This window comes from Mustela putorius, unplaced genomic scaffold (genome assembly GCF_011764305.1).
Source record: "Mustela putorius furo isolate JIRA1106 unplaced genomic scaffold, ASM1176430v1.1 tig00000040_pilon_pilon_pilon, whole genome shotgun sequence".
In the NCBI taxonomy this organism is placed as follows: Eukaryota; Metazoa; Chordata; class Mammalia; order Carnivora; family Mustelidae; genus Mustela; species Mustela putorius.
In genome coordinates, this window is record NW_025421261.1 from 2,063,429 (window position 1) to 2,082,916 (window position 19,488).

Genomic DNA, 19,488 nt, shown 5'->3' on the forward strand with positions numbered 1-19,488 from the left:
GAGGTTGTATCATAAAGGAGCAATTTCAGATTTGAGAAAAGAAACAAAAACAGTTTCACACTGAATTGGCAGAAACACACATTTGAAGTCATTAGGTATTGTGGATCAGTTGTGCTAACAGCTGTTATTAACATCAGCTCAGTTCCAGCTTTCTGCAAATTGCCGTTACCAGAGCATTTAAATATTTAATTTAAAGGAGGAGTAAGAAAAAAAAATCTATGTAAAATCCCTATCCTGGCTTAAAATAACATTAGTTACAAAGATTTGTTCTGTAATTCAGATGCACACATAATTTCAATAATTCCATTTATTTTCCCCAGGAAAGGGTATTTTTTTTAAGGAAATACTTTCCAGGTTTAAATAGGCATGATTTAAAAACAGATTATGTTTTCTATTTTCCCGAAGTTTAAATAAGATCAGATTTGAGAGAGCTTAATGATGCTTAAATCGCGATTCAATTTTTATTGTGTATCTTTATGTATTGTCTCTCCTTTGTAATGTTCACATTTACTTTCTCTTGTTTTTCTCATGCCCATTCCATCTCATTTGAAGGAATACCACATGCAACGTAGCTAAAACTGTCCAAAGCTACAATGCACCCCAGTTTATTAAAAGTGGATGAGTCCATTTCATAAATTTTCTGAAACCGAAAAGGACTGGCAATGAAATTTCAACATATTAAGAATTAGTAACTCTTGAAATTTGAAATGTGAATTACTCAGGAATGTGCATGAGTCCTTGGCTTTCTTGACCATAAACTGCATTATTCCTTTTAACTCAGGACCACTTCAGGAGTTCATGGGGATGCTTTTCTTTAGAAAGAGATCGCAATCTATAATACACTGGAAAATCTGGCATAATTCCTAGTGTTTTCAGCAAAAACATTATTCATTTAAGGCTCACTTACTAACATGTGCTTTTCACTGTCATGTGGTAATTTAAATGTATAGATTTCAAAATGGAATTAAATTTATTATTCTGAATATAAAGTAGTGCACGCTCATTGTCAAAAGAGGAAAAAATAGGGAAATATGTAGCACCCATTGAAAATTACTCCCTCCAGAGAAAATTGCTAACATTTTGTAGTATAGCTTGTCAAACCTTTTTTCCCCTTGGTTACAGGTTTTCTACACACATTTTGGAATGAGGTGAAAAAAATTAAAAATAATTTGGGAAGGGCAGTATTTCGATACTGAATATAACGGTATATAACTCTTGTATTCACAAGTTTTTCATGTACGTTAGTTTATCTAATCTAATCTTTCCTCACCCCTCCAGCCTAGAATGACACAACAAAGGGAAGCAGGCAGTAAATCACCTTGACCAAAACCTTGCTTGACCAATAAGAGCTGCCCAGCCACGTGCTCGGGGACTGTTTGATACTCAGTCACCCACGTGCAAACGCATACGCACTATCTTCTCCAAGAGACAAATGTAATAGCTTCTAGCACCTGCTTTTTCCGTGGCTTGTTAGCAGTGGGGTACCAGTCTTGGAGAATATTTCAGCAATAAAGCGCATGCTATTTTAGGGAAAATGTGATTTATCTTAAGATCTAATGTGGTCAAGAAAGTGAGAATCACTATCAGATGACTTGAATAACCACTTTGGGAAATGACAACCATGTGAAATAGGTCTGAGCTCCTTCAGAAGAACACTGAAATTTATTCCGAAAAGGGGAAACTCTCCTTGGGAATCTGAATTTTACTGAAATGTAAAAAAAAAAAGAGGATATTGCAACAGTTGTGAGGCGGTTAATTAGCTCACTGATTTTTGCTGGCAGTAAAAGGACAAAGCCCATATGATGGCAGAACACGTGAAAGTCCTTCTTACCAAGAAGTAAAGGATAATTACTAATAATTGTATTATAATAATAAGAAGAAAGAGAAGCCAGAATCTGTGTTTAATGATAAAGTCAGTCTGTCACTGAGAAAATTCTCCAGCTGTTCCTTGAGGTGGGATGCTGGCCTGTCCACGCTGTGGTCTAGGGCTGGCTCAGTGCTGGCAGTAAGTGCTTATTATTAATTAATCCATCACTTTGAAAACTGTTTCTGTGGTGGTAAGAAGTCCACGTTTCATCTTTAAGATACAATATTAAAGTTCAATTCTAATCCACACTTTGAGCCAGTCTAGAAGTTCAATATATTCTATAAATGATATTTAGAATTAATTATAATTGTTTGTAAGTGCTAACTAAAAGCTATTTAAGAAATGCCTTAAATGTGCTTCCTTTACATCTGTGATAAGGTCATACCCACACCACCGAATATTTTAATATTTTTATCCCTAAATAGTACATAGCTATTGGATCTTTTCAAAGACAAGCATTGTTGCTACTCCAAGTGGCTGGCTTCTACAAAGTTGATGCTGTCTGCAGTAATTTTTTCCAAAATAGTGAGAATAACCCTAACTTTGTGTTGCACTTTAGAGTTCAAACATCTTATCAATGCAATTCTTTGACTAATGAAGTCACTTCTTCTTGAACCATTCTGAAATGGCCAGGATGCTTGCATACAAAAAAAAAAAAAAAATTATCCAAAAAAGACCCAGTGTTAAATAAAACTGGATGGTATTATTAAATTCTGAAAAGCACAGTTTCCATGGCTTAATAGTTCTAGAATTACACATTGCAGATTAGCAGCTTTTTTTTTTTTTTTTTTAAAGGTACCAACCTCCATTCTTTTAATTCCTCCAACCCCTCGACCACCATAGTAAGAGGCGTCCACGGTGGGCCATTTCTTGGTAGGCAGAGGTTCCTGTTCCTCCTACGGAGATGCAAGTTTTTAAAAGCGGGTTTAATTAATTTCTTAAAATGCTGTTTAGTCAGAATGAACACATATTTAAACACTTTTCTGAATAACGCCATCGATAAGGAAGAAATGGAGTAACCATTATATATGTGGCGTCTGGATCCACTTGGGCTTACATGCATAAATTTCAAGTGGAGTTCTACAGAATGGAAGGTTCCTGGTCTTCCGGTTTTAGGAATCTCCCTTAACTCACCAGACTACCCGAAGTTGTTCCTTAACTATGAGCAGCGCCATTTGTTTTTTTCCCAATTCTATTTGTTACCTCAAACTTAAAAAGGTTAAGACATTAAACTTAAGACAGCTTTCAAAAATCATGTAAAGCAGCAACATAAACATTAAGTTAAATGGCAAAATTGGTACTAAAAAGATAGGCAGTTGGGAAGTTTCGAAAGTGCACTACTTCCATATTTCACATTGGTAACACAATTTTGGCTAACAAATAGAGTGATATAAAAGTAATGACCATTTTGAAGAAAGGATGACACCTGTAAACTCCCTAACTTTTTATAAGTAAAGCAAATAACATCAGGACCACTGATATACTGACAAAGTAAAGTATATCTCTGCGCACTACTGAGTCTCACGGCCGGTCTCTATTTATCTGTCTTTGAAGGTCCTATCCCTCTAGCACATGCAAGAAAACACAAGAAGATGAAAAATGCCAATTAATTTTCATAAATTCAAAAGCCAGCACGTAGGTATCGCAGTTATTCAGCAACAAGGTAAACGGGCATGATATCCAAGTACAGAGAAGAATCCACATCACTCACTAGGCACCTACTTACCTCTTTTGGTGCAGGAGGTGGTGGTCGAGGAGGATCCTTGATAACCTGTCCGGGGAAAAAGAAATAAAAAAGGTAAAAATTTTGGTGGCATGGCAAGGAGACAGCAAAGACGTGTAAAAATAACTTGATTAGTAACACACTGTGGTACGCCAAAGATGTCCCCAGTGAACTTGGCCTTTCAAGGGCTACGCCTCTTCCTTGGAATACAGGCTCACCTGTAACTAGATTTTGACTGACTAGCATGAGGCAGACATGGCAGCATGTGACTTCTGCAGCTGGTCAAAAGAAGCTTTTCCACTTCCCTCAACATCCTTGGGACACTCACTCTGGAGGAAGGCGGCTGTCACGCCAGAAGTCCACCCTGAGACCATCGGGTCGGGAGGAGGAAGACACCGGGATAACCTCACGGAAAGGCTGGGTCAGGAGGGGGCCGGGCCAGCTCCCCGCTATGTCCGCCATCCCAGCCAAAGTGGCAAACACGGGTCTCTTGGACCTGGAGGCCTGTCAAGCTTTCAGATCACACCAGCCCACCGGCCCCAGCAACCACACGAGAGAACCCCAGGGAAAGGACCTCCTGCTGAGCCAGTCTCCACAGAACCAGGAAGACGCTAAATTGTCGAAAGCACTAGGTTGTGGGACCACCTGACAATTCACGAAACACCTTCATTCGTCCATTTTATCTTCATGCCACAGACGTGTTCCTGCCTTCGGTGTTCAGGTGAGTCACAAGAACAGAGATTGTCAAATACCTTGCACAAGGTTCACGAAACAGTTCCTCCAACGTCAAAATGCAAACATTTTCCACTAGATTATGGTATGTCCCCTCAAACACAGCAGGAATCTTCTACCGAAATCGTCTTTCTAAGACTCATTGACTTCATCATAAATGTACAATGCACAAGTTAACTTGCTTTGCAAGAGATGCAGGGAAGTTAACCTACTCTGTTTCCCCACCAGGGAGTCTAGAAGCTAATCGACTTTGTAACCAAGATGCCCTTCCTATAAATCATTACTCAGTATGTTCTTTCATGAAATTGTATATGGCTGATTCTTTATGTGAGAGGAATGAAGCCTGAGATCAAATCTAAGTGACTTCTACCAGCACTGGGGTAGCTTGACCTTTCACACCATCATGATATAAAATGATTGATCGGGGTGCCTGTGTGGTTCAGTCAGTTTAACATCGACTTGATGTCAGCTCAGGTCATTAGGTTAGGTGTGTGGGCCTTGGGCTCTGTGCTGGACATGAAGCCTGCTTGAAATCTCTCTCCCTCTTCTCCCTCTGCCCTCCCCCCAACTAAAAAAAAAAAAAGGTAAAAGAAAATTAATGACCAAGTGCCAACGGCTCTGATAATTCAAGTACAAATCCAAGTCTCTAGCCTAAGAAGATCAATTATTTAAAAATATGAACTGTTTCACTTTAAGATCAAATATTTCAATTATGTTTTAAAAATTTCAAAAGTTTAAAACTAATAATTTTGAAACTGAGCATCATCAAAGAATTATTATTACTATTCAGGTATATTACTATAATCATGGATATGTTTTTATTTTTTTTCATTTTTTAAAGATTTTTTATATATTTATTAAAGATTTTATTTATTTATTTGACAGAGAGAGACACAGCAAGAGAGGGACCACAGTAGAGAGAGTGGGAGATGGAGAAGCATGCTTCCCGCAGAGCAGGGAGCCCAGTGCGGGACTTGATCCCAGGACTCTGGGATCATGACCTGAGCCAAAGGCAGACACTTAAAGACTGAGCCACCCAGGTGCCCAGATTTTTTATCTATTTATTTATCTGACAGACAGAGATCACAAGTAGGCAGAGAGGCAGGCAGAGAGAGAGAGGAAGGGAAGCAGGCTCCCTGCTGAGGAGAGAGCCCGATGCGGGGCTGGATCCCAGGACACTGGGAATCATGACCTGAGCTAAAGACAAAGGCTTTAACCCACTGAGCCACCCAGGCACCCCTTTCTTTCTTATTAAAAAAAAAAAAAAAAAATATATATATATATATATATATATATATAGTTATAAAGTTATAGTTATAAAGTTATAGTTATATATAGTTATATATAAAATATATACATATATATTTTAGTATTAAATTTAAATTCAAGTTAGTTAACATACAGTAGAATACTGGTTTCAGGAGCAGAATTTAGTGATTCGTTGCTTACATTTAACAGCCGGTGCTCACCGCAAGTGCCCTCCTTAATACCTATCACCTATTCAGCCCATTCCCCAACCTGCCTCTTTTCCAACAACCCTCAGTTTGTTCTCTGTATTTAGGAATCTCTTATGGTTTCCCTCCCTCTCTGTTTTTAATCTTAATTTCTCTATGTTCATCCATTTTGTTTCTTAATTCTACATATAAGTGAGATCATATGAATTTGTCTTTCTTTGACTTCTTTTCCCTTAGCATAATGCATTCTAGTTCTATCCACATTGTTGCAAATGGCAAGATTTCATTCTTTTTGATGGGTGAGTAATATTCGTGTGTGTGTGAGTGTGTGTGTGTATTTATGGGTTCTTTATTCTGTTCTATTGATTTATGTGTCTGTTTTGTGCCATACTGTCTTGATGATTATAGCTTAAGTTCAGGAACTGTGATGCCTCCGCTTTGCTTTTTTTTTTTTCATATCACTTTGGCTACTCAGGTTCTTTTCTGGTTCCATACAAATTTTAGAATTACTTGTTCTAGCTCTGTGGGAAAAAAAGGTGGTGGTTTTTTTTCTTAGGGATTGCTTTGAATATGTAGATTGCTTAGAGTAGTATAGACATTTTAACAATGTTTGTTCTTCCAATCTAAGAATGTGGAATGTTTTTTCATTTCTTTGTGTCCTCAGTTTCTTTCAGTGTTCTATAGTTTTCAACATTTACCTCTTTCGTTAGGTTTATTCCTAGGTATCTTGTGATTTTTGGTGCAGTTGCAAATGGGATCAATTCCTTGATTTCTCTATTGCTGCTTCATTATTGGTATATAGAAATACAACAGATTTCATTGCATTGATTTTATATCCTGCAATTTTGCTGAATTCATGTATCACTTTTAGCAATTTTTTGATGGAAACTTTCAGGTCTTCTAAATAGAGTATCATGTCATCTGCAAATAATGAAAGTTTGACTTCTTCCTTGCCAATTTGGATGCCTTTTATTTCTTTTTATTGTATGATTGCTGAGGGGAGGACTTTCAATATTACACTGAATAACAGTGGTGAGAGTGGACATCCCTGTTGTGTTCCTGACCTTAGTGGAGAAGCTCTCAGTTTTCCCCATTGAGGATGATATTAGATGTAGATCTTTTGTATATGGCCTTTATGATGTTGAGGTATATTCCTTCTATCCCTGCATTCTTAAGGGTTTTATAATGAAAAGATCCTGTATTTTGTCAAATGTTTTTTCTGCATCTGTTGAGTGAATTAAATGGTTTTCATCCTTTTTTTTATTAATGTGGTATATCATATTGTTTGACTTGTGGATACTGAATCAGACCTGCAGTCCAGGAATAAATCCCACTTGATCACGGTGAATAATCTTTTTAATGTACTGTTGGATTTGATTAGTTAATATATTGAAAACTTTTGCAACCATGTTCACCAGGGATATTGGTCTGTAATTCTTTTTGGTGGGGTCTTTGTCTGGTTTTGGAATCAAGGTAATGCTGGCCTCATAGAATGAATATGGAAGTTTTCCTTCCATTTCTATTTTTTGGAACAGCTTCAGAAGAAAAGGTATTAATTTTTTAAATGTCTGGTAGAATTTCCCCTGGGAAGTCCTCTGGCCCTGGGCTCTCTTCTATTGGGAGATTTTTGATTACTGCTTCAATTTCTTTGCTGGTTATAAGTCTGCTCAGATTTTCTATTTTTTTCCTGTTTCAGGTTGGTAGTTTATATGTTTCCAGGAATTTATCCATTTCTTCCAGATTGCCCAATTTGTTGGCATATAAGTGCTCACAATATTCTCTTATAATTGTATTTCTGTGGTGTTGGTTGTGATCTCTCCTCTTTCATTCATGATTTTATTTATTTGGGTCCTTTCTCTTTTCTTTTTTGTAAGTCTGGTTAGGGGGTTATTAACTTTGTTAATTCTTTCAAAGAACCAGCTCCAAGTTTCACTGATCTGTTTTGCTGTTGGTTTTGTTTTTTTGTTTTGTTTTGTTTTCCTACAGCATTTATTTCTGCTCTAATCTTAATTCTTTCCCTTCTTCTGCTGGTTTCAGGTTTTATTTGATGTTCTTCTTCCAGCTCCTTTAGGTATAAGGTTGGGTTGTGCCATTTGAGACTTCTTACTTCCTGAGTATATTGCTATATACTTCCCTCTTGTGACTGCCTTTGCTGCATCCCAAGGTTTTAGACTGCTGTGTTTTCACTTTCATTTGCTTCCATGTATTTTTTTTTTTTTTTACACTTCTTTAATTTCCTGGTTGACCCATTCATTCTTTGGTAAGATGTTCTTTAACCTCCAATGTATATGTGGTCTTTCCAAATTTCTTCTTGTGGTTGACTTCAAGTTTCATAGCATTGTCTTCTGAAAGTATTCATGGTATGATCTCAATCTTTTTGTATTGGTTGAGACCTGACGTGACCCAGTATGTGATCTGTTCTATAGACTATTCCACATGCCCTCAGAAAGAATGTATATTCTGCTGTTTTAGGATGAAATGTTCTGAATATGTCTGTTAAGTCCATCTGGTCCAGTGCATCATTCAAAGCCATTGTTTCCTTGTTGATCTTCTGCTTAGATTATCTGTCCATTGCTGTAAGTAGGGTGTTAAAGTCCCCTACTGTTACTGTATTATTATCAATGAGTTTCTTTGAGTTTGTTATTAATTTATTCATATATCTGGCTGCTTCCAAGTTGGGGGCATAAATATTTATAATTGTTAGATCGTCTTGTTGGACAAACACCTTTCTTATGATATAGTGTCCTTCTTCATCTCTTATTACACTCTTTAGTTTAAAGTCTAGTTTGTCTGATTAAGTATGGCTACTCCAGCTTTCTCCTGCTGTCCGTTAGCATGCCAGAAGTTTCTCCACCCCACTGTATTCAATCTGAAGATGTCTTTGGGTTTAAAAGAGTCTCTTGTAAGTTGCTCATCAATGGGTCTGGTTTTTTTTTGTTTTTAATCCATTCTGATACCCTATGTCTTTTAAAGAGGACCCAGTCCATTTACATTCAGAGTCATTACTAATAGGTACAAATTTAGTTTCATTGTATTACCTGTAAAGTCACTATTCTGTAGATTATCTCTGTTCCTTTCTAGTCTTTGTTGCTTTTGGTCTCTCCTTGCAACAGATACTGTTTGTAAAAGACTGCTTATCTTTAAATTATATGATTCTGATACTTCACTAAAATAATCTGGAGTGGGTTAAGTGGAGAGGATTATAGATGAAATAAGATCAGCCTTAAATTAAAATCACTGAAGCTGAATGAAAGAAACAGGAGGGAATTCATTATTTTAGACTTTCTCTTTATATGTTTCAAATTTTCCACAGTGAAAAGTTTTTAAAATGTAATGTTATTTATAAAGCTTAGAGAACTCTTAATTTTCTTTATGTATAAAATCTTCATTGTTCAAATTATAGTTTGCATCTAAATCTCAAATAGATATAATCTCTACAAAGATGTGACTAGACATCTAGTCATTTGTTACACTAGACATTCAGACATTTAGTTAGACTGAACCTCTAACTCATTCAAAAATCTGAATGCTACAAATAATGCAGCTATTTCTATTCAGCCTTTTTAATTAATTCAATTTTATTTTACCAATAAACATAAAATTTTGCTTCTTTTTAGTAATTTTAAAAGATAAAAACTCTGTGAATTTTTATAATTAGCCCAGAAATCAATGCTAGTGGAGGCTTAAGATTTAAAATAATGTTGTACGGGCACCTGGGTGGCTCAGTGGATTAAGCCTCTACTTTGGCTCAGGTCATGATCCTAGGGTCCTGGGATCGAGGCCCACATTGGGCTCTCTGCTCAGCAGGGAGCCTGCTTTCTCTTCTCTCTCTCTCTGCCTGCCTCTCTGTCTACTTGTGATCTCTGTCAAATAAATAAATAAAATCTTTTAAAATAAAATAAAATATGTTGTAGTAAAATAAAATAAAGATGATCAAGCTACAGGTACATTTCCTTTATAGAAAGGAAGCACCTCATATCATTATTAAACTGCATACAAACTCAGTCAGTGACAACCAGATCTATCAGTATTTCACACTCAAAGGGATCAAAACTGCCAACTCTTCTCCCTTGTTTCTTTCAAAGTAAATTACTCCTTCTAGTTGCAGTCTCCAATTTTTCACAAAATCTATAATTTCTTCTTCAGTTCTAAATGACTTTACCGAATCATTTACCATGTCCAACAGATTTTTTGGGAAATATTTCTCTCTCTCTCTCTCTCTCCCCTGACCTTTCCACCCTTATGAAATATTTCTCTCTCTGTATCCCTCACCTTCCCCCCCAGGACTTCCTTAGTCGTCCCAATGAGGACAAGCTTTCCTTCATAGGCATAAATGCCTACTGGTTCCCTAGCATCTACCAGAGTTGATCATTTTATCTTAACCCATAAAAGTGTAATTTCCAAAAGAGGAAATTTATGTCTGCTTTGTTGTTCCCTGTATTCCCAGGACATAGTAAAGTGACTGGTACAGAACAGAGTTTCTGTTCCGGAAGGAAGGGATCTAGGGAAGTTAGGAGGAAAGAGAAAGGACGGAGGTGGGAAAGGGAGAAAGGAACGAAGGGGAGGGAAGGGGGACGGAGGAAGGACGGAGGAAGGACCCTTTGCATTCTGTTACCACCTAAAATTGTAGACTCTCAATTCTCTGGACCTAAAAATATCCAGTACAACAGTTTTCAACTTCTCCAATTCACATTCAACCAAAACTTCAATATTTTGAAAACTTCTCACCACACGGTAGTCCAGCTATGTTGGAATTCCTGTAATAAAGAGACATTCATACCTCACGAAGCAATTCCTTCCACTGGCAAGGAATTCACATCACTTGAAGGTTTTTCCCTCCAAAGAAGCCAAAGCCTCCCTCTCTGTAGTTTCCACTCTTCAGTCCCGATCCCAGAATATGGAAGCACACACACATATACACACACAACTAATCTTTCTTCCAGAAGAGAGTAGTTCCTATTTTTGAATACTAGAACAAAATAACCATGTATCTACTCATCACAACTAAGATCACAACTACTTCTCATGCAATGGTCCTGAGTTCTTTGGTGATTTTGGGCCATTGCTTTAGTACATAGTCATTCAATCAATATCTCCAAGTGGGGTTGCCAGAACCAATAATAGCATTTTAAGTGTAGCCAAGCTGTTATAAATAGATGTGTGGTACTCAGACCAAACAGGTGCACCCCATCAGTCTTTACTTATGCTCTGTGCATCTGAATTAATAACACAGTGACAACACTGATATTCGATAATTACCATAGCTTTTTTGGCATCAATGTCTACGTGCTCTACTTACATAAATTAGGCATTTGTCTTATTTTTCTATCTCTAATTCCATCCCTCAATCTAACCTGTGTAACCAGGTATATTTTCCTAACAGAAGCCTAATTGTTTCTCTGGTCAAAATAGATCAATGGGCCCAATGACCACAAGTGAAATCTATGAATTACTGACTTTTATTAGAAGATCCTTACAAACCATGCTTCTACTCTTAGTTCTGCAAATTACTTTAAAAAAGCTCTCTGGAGCCCTTTCACTAGAAAAAGACCAAGGTCCATCCTTCATCTCACGAAGTCTGAGTACAGTGTCTCTGAATTTATTTTCACTTTCTTGTGAGGATTTCCAATTTACTCTGCTTATTACCTGTCCATCTTGTACTGACATATATTTCTGAGGATACAAACCGTACCCTGACCTGGTTCTATGTTATATCCTCCTGAACATCATTGAACATCTTCCTCCATGACTCATCCTTTTCTTTCATGTCGTACTTGTCATACTCTTTATCCTGCACAGCATTTGTTTTAGCATGATAGGAGCAAACTGTTTCAGTTTAAAATCCTCATAGGATATGGGGCACCTGGTTGGTTCAGTTGGTTAAGCACAGGACTCTTGATCTCAGCCCAGGTCTTGATCTCAGGATCATGAATTCAAGCCCCACACTGGCCTCCATGTTGCGCATGGAGCCTACTTAAAAATGAAATATAAAATAAAATAAAACCTCATACGACCACTGCTGACGAACTCACAACAGGATAGCAGGATAAGAGACACTTTGCATTTTCTCTCTTTACTGGAGACCCTTTACCTGGTATCATAAGCCACAACCTTATAGAGATCATAGAAATGCCTCCCTATGATCCAGTTCTGACCTCACACCCTATCTACAAATATCCCTTTATATGGATCTCTGGTCTAGAAAAAGTGAAGATCCCTTTGCTTGCCCTAAATAAGATGGCCATTTCCATGTTAAGTCCCAGCCAGTCTTCCTACTGGTCTATCTGGAAGCCTGAAAACTTCTAAAAATAAATGTTGCTGCACAGTTGAGTCATTTGTGCTTCATTAACTTGGGCTTATATGTTTATTTGGAAAATTTTTAAATTATCTCTTAAGAGTGTAGATTTCTTAAGGGCAATAATCATTTCTCCTTCTTTATAAGTATCACCAGTGCCTATTAAAGCGCTCAGAAAATAATGTACTAAAATATGATTGAAAGTGACCTGAAGGAACTGGCTGAAAATGTTCACAAGGGCTCACAGCCAACCTCTTAAATTAAAAGAAAAATACTGAGGGAAAAAAATATAAATGATAAACAGATAGACACAGGTTCCCATGAAACTAAAATACTGCTAGTTTCAAAGAAAATGAAGCATCAAATTTCTCTTTCAACCAATAAAATCAGAGAACTAATTAACTCAATGGCAGATGGGAAGACGTAAGACCATCCTAAGTTTCTTCATCTAAGAAATAAACTTGATTAATTGTAGGTCATTTCCAATATGAAAATTCTGATAGAATATTTAAAAAAATACATATCACAACTTTTCCACTAGGTTTTTTGCTTCCATACTTTTCCATAATTAAGCAGGCCATGTGTCAATATACATTTGTATTCATCTTGTTCCAGAAAAGAACATTAAGGCTTGTTTTCCCCAATAATGTGTAATTCATCTTATGTATGTCTAAAATGCTTGACTTATTATGAGTTTAAGTTGACTTTGAAACTCTAGCAAGTACATTTTCCACATTGTTAAAATGGAATACAGCCATTAAAACTCTACTTAAATCAAATTTTGATCTAGTAAATTACGGGATACAACCACAACAGCTAAGGCTGAACCTTCAGAAACCAACCCAGAGCTAAGGCTCATCTCTGTGCTGCTGCTATTGACAGAAATCACCCTTTACTGGTGCTGCTATATGTCATACACTCTAAATTGCTCTTATTCTCCTAACCACCCTGTGAAGTTCCTATGCCTATCTCCATTTTAGATATCAGGAGAGGGAGACTAGCTTGCCCTCGGGTACACAAAGAGAAACCAGAAGTCAGACTGAAATGCAGGACTCAGGTCTGCCCATCTCCAAACTCTTGAGTTGACTTCTCCTGCCAAATGACATCCTTTTAAAATACAGTTGGAACCGCACAGGGAAAGGAGGCAAAAGAAAAGGCTGAAGACGTGTTGAGTAGTTGTTACCTGCTGGAAGGCGTGAACGGATGGATGGATGGATGGTGGGTGGATGGATGTAGAAGTGGTAGGCAGGAAGAGAGATAGGTAGGTCGGTAGGTAGAGAGACGGACAGACTGAGTTTAATTTAAACCTTATAGCAACTATGAAAGATAGAGATTATCATTCCCACTTTATAGAGACATAACTTGTTAATTAATATGCCCAACATCACTGACCTAGAAATGTTGGAGCAGGAATTAAAATGATTTTTATGGGATGTTTCAAAATGTTCCCTCTCGCCACTCTGCTACAGGGCCTCCTAAGGAACAAAAGAGGGTGAAAATAATCTGAAGCCATTTGGCTCAAAAGTCAAAATGGAAAAAAATCTGTGTCCAACTGATATCCCTCCATTTCAGCAAAACCAGTGCAGGAGAAAAAGGAAACCTTACTGTCAGTGTAAATACATTAAAAATAACAGTCATGAGAATCCCATTCTTGTACTAAATAGTGCAAGAACACATCCATTTCAGAAAAGGATGTATTCATATGCACCATATTTTATGAGAATTTGCAGATTTTAAAAGGCATAATATTGCCTAGTTGCCAGGATTTTTTCCACTTAGCATCCTTGAGTTCTGTATTGAAGATTCTGGAAAACACTTTCACCACTTTATGAACCATATGTAGAGTTTGATTCTCCTCCAATTTTTTTTTTCATTTGTTATTATCATCATCACGGAGGATTACATCTCATCTACTTAGCTGCTAGAATGAAGATTTCAGTTTGGAGGAGAGCCGATTTCTTTAAAAAAAAAAAAAGTTAGCTGCTTCAGGCAACAGTCCTTTTGATCTGCTCATTAACACTTTTCAAATGTTCGAGTGATGTGGGCATTCTTTGCGCTAGAAAATGTCAGCACTGGAGCCTGCAGCCAGCTTGATGCGATCATATGTTCCAATATTCAGAAAAGAGTGAAAAGAACTGTCAACAGTGACTGCCTTGGATGAAAAAAAAAAGATAGGATACAACGCCTGTAGATCAAGTAGCGTTTCAGGATTGATTCTTGCCAGTGACAAAAACAAATGCCCAATTTATCAGCAATGTCATCTACGCAACTAAGAGCCCACAAACAATGGAGAAGTTGCTCTCAGTGCTCAGGAAAATTGGTCTGAAATAGATGGGGGCTTCTGTCCCTTCTCCTTCCTCTTTCTGATGAGATCACAGAGCAAATGCAGAAGCACCAAGTTCTGTTACACTGGAATCTGGGAAGCTTTTTTCTGCCTCTCTTCAAGTTAGATGCCTTCATCATCCAGATCAAAATACGATCCGAGCCATCGCATCCGCCCTCTCCTTTCCTCCTTGACAGACTCGTCAGTGATCAAAGATTCCTACTTTGTACAGATAAATAACCAGTGGGAGGTCCAGACGATAGATACGATTTAAAATGCCAAACGGGGACTGGGAAGAACAGTGCGAGAGTGTGTTCGGACAAGAGCTACGGAAAGGTGCTGCTGTCACAGCAAATACACTAGACCAGGAAGAGCTGGACACCCCGTTTTGCAAGTGATGTTCTGTTGGAAAACATCACCATGGAAGCAATAAGCACTAACATCACACTCTATTTCAAGGAGGCAACCAAACATAAATCATTTTAATTAATGGTGCAAGGAAGGCATATTAAAATTTAAATTACTTCTGTTTTATTGTGCATTCCCCCCCCCAAAAAAAAAATCAGGCTACTCTCAAAGTAACTCAATAAAGGCATCAAGAGCCCTCCTGGACAATAAAAAACAAGTGCAATATAGAAGGGTTATTACTATTTAGAAAGAACAGCACAGCTGTTGCTGGCTAAGAAAACGATTGCACAGAGCTCCAGGCAGATACAACCTCATCATGAAAGCTCAACTTACTTATAAGCAAATTGAGCTTTAAAGGGATAACTTTTCAAAATTGTTTTTTAAATTAAGATTTATGAGACCTTTATGTAATGTCTTAAATGCACCGAGGTAAAAGGCGCTTGCAATTTTCCCCCGAGGGTGGAGAACTCCGGCCAACGACATGAGGGCAGAGTGAACATTTATCATTTCCAGCATATTTGGATATTTATCTGCAGCTGTATAACACACTCTAATTGACAACACTCCAGAAAGCCTTTGTTTGCCACCTCATTAGCCTTACATCCGTAATTCTGCGCTGTCTGGTTATGCCGAATGACACAACCGTAGGACTGTCATTTCTGCCATCCTGAGAGTAAAACAAATCTGCCACCAGCTCAGCATATCTTCCAAGCTAAACAGCGATGAAAACACCCATATTTGCTAATGTCTCACTCGTGATTCAGGACATGGTAAGTTTCTTTTAACCTCTCCTGCCCCCCTTTTTAATTTAAGGAAAAAGGAAGGAGGCAGCTGATGTCTTTGTTAACGACCAGCAGCTGTAGAGGATGGATGTGCGCATCCTCGGTGAGCAGGACGCAGACTCTGCAACAGATGGTGAGAAATAACTTCACACAAAAATGAGAAGTTTTCCCTCACGGAATAGTTTGCAAACTCAACACACTCTGTAATTCACTAATAATGGTGCCTAAAAACGTCCGCTGTGCACCAGGGCGCTTGCCCCGTGGTTACTATGGGAAAAAGTCTTCCAACTATCACTTGTAGGTTTCTTTTGTCATGGAAAGAACACGTGCACAGAAGAAACTACTGTGCCATATTTTAAATGATGTTGTCTCTCTCTTTTATCCTTGAAAATATGCATTAAAATGAACCGAAGGAGTTAAAATTTTTAAGTAGTCTCAGATGAAAAGCATCCCCTGTGGCCTGATTTCCGATTGCAGGGGTTTTTCCTTAAACTTTTTTATGCTGTACCCCTCTCTGGCAATCCAGCGAATGTACAGATCCCTCCCAGATTAATTGAGCTAAATTAAAATACAAAGGACTTTAAGGAATCCAATTATATTGCAATATAATTATCCGGTCTGTAAAAAAAAAAAAAAATCACAAAAGTTCTGATATAGAAATAAAGGCTATGTTATGAATAGTCCATTAAATAATGAGAATTACTACATTAAATAATGAGAACTACTCTAACTTTTGAAGTTATGATACTTGTAGAAGATATTTCAAAAATATCTGAAGATAGAGGATATCTGTGATTACTATTGCTTACAAAGTCTCCAGAACTGCCAATACTTTTGTGGAGAGTGGTCTACATTCAAAAATGAAGAAAATAAATTTCAGTTGGAAGTAAAAATAAAGATTTTCTTTTCCCACCTAAGTTCCCCAGATCCTCAGGTTTGAAATCCCTGCTGGATACAAGGAGAAGCAACCAGACAAAAGTTAAATTGCTTCTACTTCAGAATTTTATTACCATTACCGATCCTTACCTACTTATCTCTTAGTAACTATTGTAAAGAATGGCAAAGGCCACATTTCCTATTACAGATACATCATAAAGGATACCTTTTAAATAAAACCAGTGAAAATCATACAGAGAACTAAGGCTGTACCATTAATCATTAATCCTCTCGTGTAAAATGCTTCCCCATAGTTGACAGAATTTTGACTAAAACTGGCAACAAGGTAACCTATTTTGAAGTGGTCTTCTGATAAAAACTTGTCAAGTGTTTCAATTTTAAGAATTGAGACAGTTTACTGCAGGAGATGACTGGTTTACAATGAGGAGTAAAATAAAATACACAGAGTACTTGACTTCGTGAAACTATTAGACCATAAAGTGAGAGAAATGTTCCACAAATAATCACATAAATAATTGTTCGATCCTAATTTCCTTTTCTAATCTGACAGGGTAACTATTTGAAGATTTTGGTTAAAATTTTAGTATAAAATATGCTAGAGGGGATATTTACGACTTTGATATGTTTCTTGTTCCAGATCCCAAATTGGTACAGCAAATGAGGCCAGTGGCATAGTTTCCGAGACACAGTTACTTAGTTAAAATGTTCAAGTTCTCTGCTTTTCCCTGCAGAGTAAAAAGGTCACGTCCTAGCTTTCCTGGGGTTCAGTGGTTCAGAATCTGAATATGAATGGGACGGTAAACAAGCAGCCCCAGCAGAGAGCTGTCCATGAATGCCCTTGTCAAATGATTCTAACCACATGTGTGACTTGAACACTTTCAACACTCAGAAGCCTGTTTCTCCCAATATCTCCTTGCCACTCTGAAATAAGTAAATCCCGAATATAAAACATTATGTAAATTCATTTTATAGTCAGTCAAAACGAAACAGAAAGTAATTCTAAGTTTAAAAAATGGATACTGATTTTTTAATAGCCTTTAACCATTGCTAACAGTGTGAAGAGTAAGTCACTGTCTTCCATGTTACAACCTCTTAGACTCCTTGACCAATTTTGGTAATGAGTTGCTCTATCACATAAGAACTGCCCTAATCGATAGTCATAAGTATGCAGTGATTCCCATCCCTGAGCAATATCAGAATCATCTAAGGACTGTACTGGTTTCCTAATGCCGCCCTAACAAATTACCACAATTTCGATGGCTTAACACAACAGAAACTTCTTGCCATTCTGGAAGCCAGGAGTCTGAACTGAGTCTTGTAAGGCTAAAATGAGGTTTCCTCCTTTTTTTTTTTTTTTTTAAGATTTTATTTATTGATGGAGAGAGAGACAGCAAGAGAGGGACCACAAGCAGGGGGAGTAGGGGAGGGAGAAGCAGGCTTCCCGCTGAGCAGGGATCTGATGTGGGGCTTAAGAGCCCCCCTAGCTGGTTCCTTCTACAGGCTCCCAAGCTGTAGCTGTTGCTTGCCTCCCTGAACTTCTGGTGACTGTCACTATTCCCGGGCTAGTAGGGGTGTCCTCCAACCTCTGCCTCTGGGGTCACGCCTTTTCTCCTTCCATTGCTAATCTCCTTACCTCTGGAGCTTAATTTAATCACATCCCAAAGTCCCTTTTGCCACAAGAAGATAACATTCACAGTTTCCAGGAATTAACACCTGCATATTTTCAGGGACCATTATTCAGCTACTACAAGGACTTTTCCAAATGTCATTCAACCCTGGAGAACCTCACCAATGGGAGAATCACCCCCACTGGAAAGCTTACCGAGACTGCTCTGAGAGCTTCCCATTGTTTAGGGCAGGGGAAAAGAAAAAAAATGAGAACCACTGTCTAAAATGTAAGTGACTCTGTCATTTTTGAGTTATGGATTAGACATCTGTGAAATATTAATCTTCTCTGAACAAGGAACAAATCATTTCATAAGATATTTACATAAAATAAGAAATTAAAGAATAAGAATGTGTAAGAAGTATTAGGGCCTCTGTCAGGGCTTTATTTCCAAACGTTCTGTCTTTATCCCAGCTCCTGAGCATAGGATTCCGGAGGAGGGGGGACTGCTGACAACATCTAAAAGTTCCTGAGAATGATGAGGAAGCAGAAGGCTAGCTGAGGTCAAAGCTAAAGGCTGACACCTCGCAATCTCCTCCTCACCCCCACCACTCGTGGGTGGGACAAATGTGCATTCTTTAGGAATCTCCCAACTATCTTGATGTTAAAGGCTCCCTAAAAGTGAAAGATAACCTTGATCAAGACCTCCTCCAGGCACCTTGCCGGCTCTCTTTAGCATACGAAAGCTCTGTTGAAACCTCCCTTTCCTCACCTTCCCCCAATCTCCTGGTACACAACCTGTCACCCCTCACAACCCGGGGCAGCAGCTCTTCCTGCCCAGGGGTCCTGTCCCCATGCTTTAAGAAACCACACTTTTGCACCAAAGATGTCTCAAGAATTCTTTCTTGGTCATCGGCTCCAGACCTCATCCCAACGAACCTCACCTATGTTCTAGAACTTTATCAAGAATAGACATTTTAAGCTGTTTCATCATGTTTCAGCTGAAAGATGAGATTTAAATGTTTGCCCCTAGTCCTTTAAAACATTCACACAAAACAAAACTTTTACAACACCAAGTTGTCACAAATGCAATTCATTTCCCATTAGAAGTAATATCATGGTGACAACAGAGTCGAAGTTAAGTTGATCCGTAATCATTTAACCCCTAAGGATAAGTTTGCGCAAACTACATTCTAAATCCAGCGGAGCGCAAACATAGTCTCTGAAAGGAACAAAATGAAACAAACATCCTGCCGTTGCAGGACGACCCCCTTGGCCATGGTGCCTCTGCTCCTTCTGTCCGCTCCCCTCTTCGTCCTCCTGCAGCTCTCAGCTTGTCTTCCATTCTAGGCCAGTGGCCCTCTCTAAGGTGCTTGATCTGCCTCTGGCTTTCCACTTCAG

General features: G+C 38.1%; 1 protein-coding gene across 2 annotated transcripts in view; it reads right to left on the reverse strand.

The window, feature by feature from the left end:
* Positions 1 to 19,488, reverse strand: part of ANTXR2 (ANTXR cell adhesion molecule 2) — a 145,974-nt gene that overhangs the window by 57,609 nt on the left and 68,877 nt on the right. For both annotated transcript variants that reach the window (XM_045070080.1, XM_045070365.1), the window contains 2 exons: positions 3,594 to 3,638; positions 2,671 to 2,763 (listed from right to left, as the gene is read on the reverse strand). In XM_045070080.1, coding sequence (XP_044926015.1) covers positions 2,671 to 2,763; positions 3,594 to 3,638 — 138 coding nt within the window. The remainder of the gene's footprint in view (positions 1 to 2,670; positions 2,764 to 3,593; positions 3,639 to 19,488) is intronic.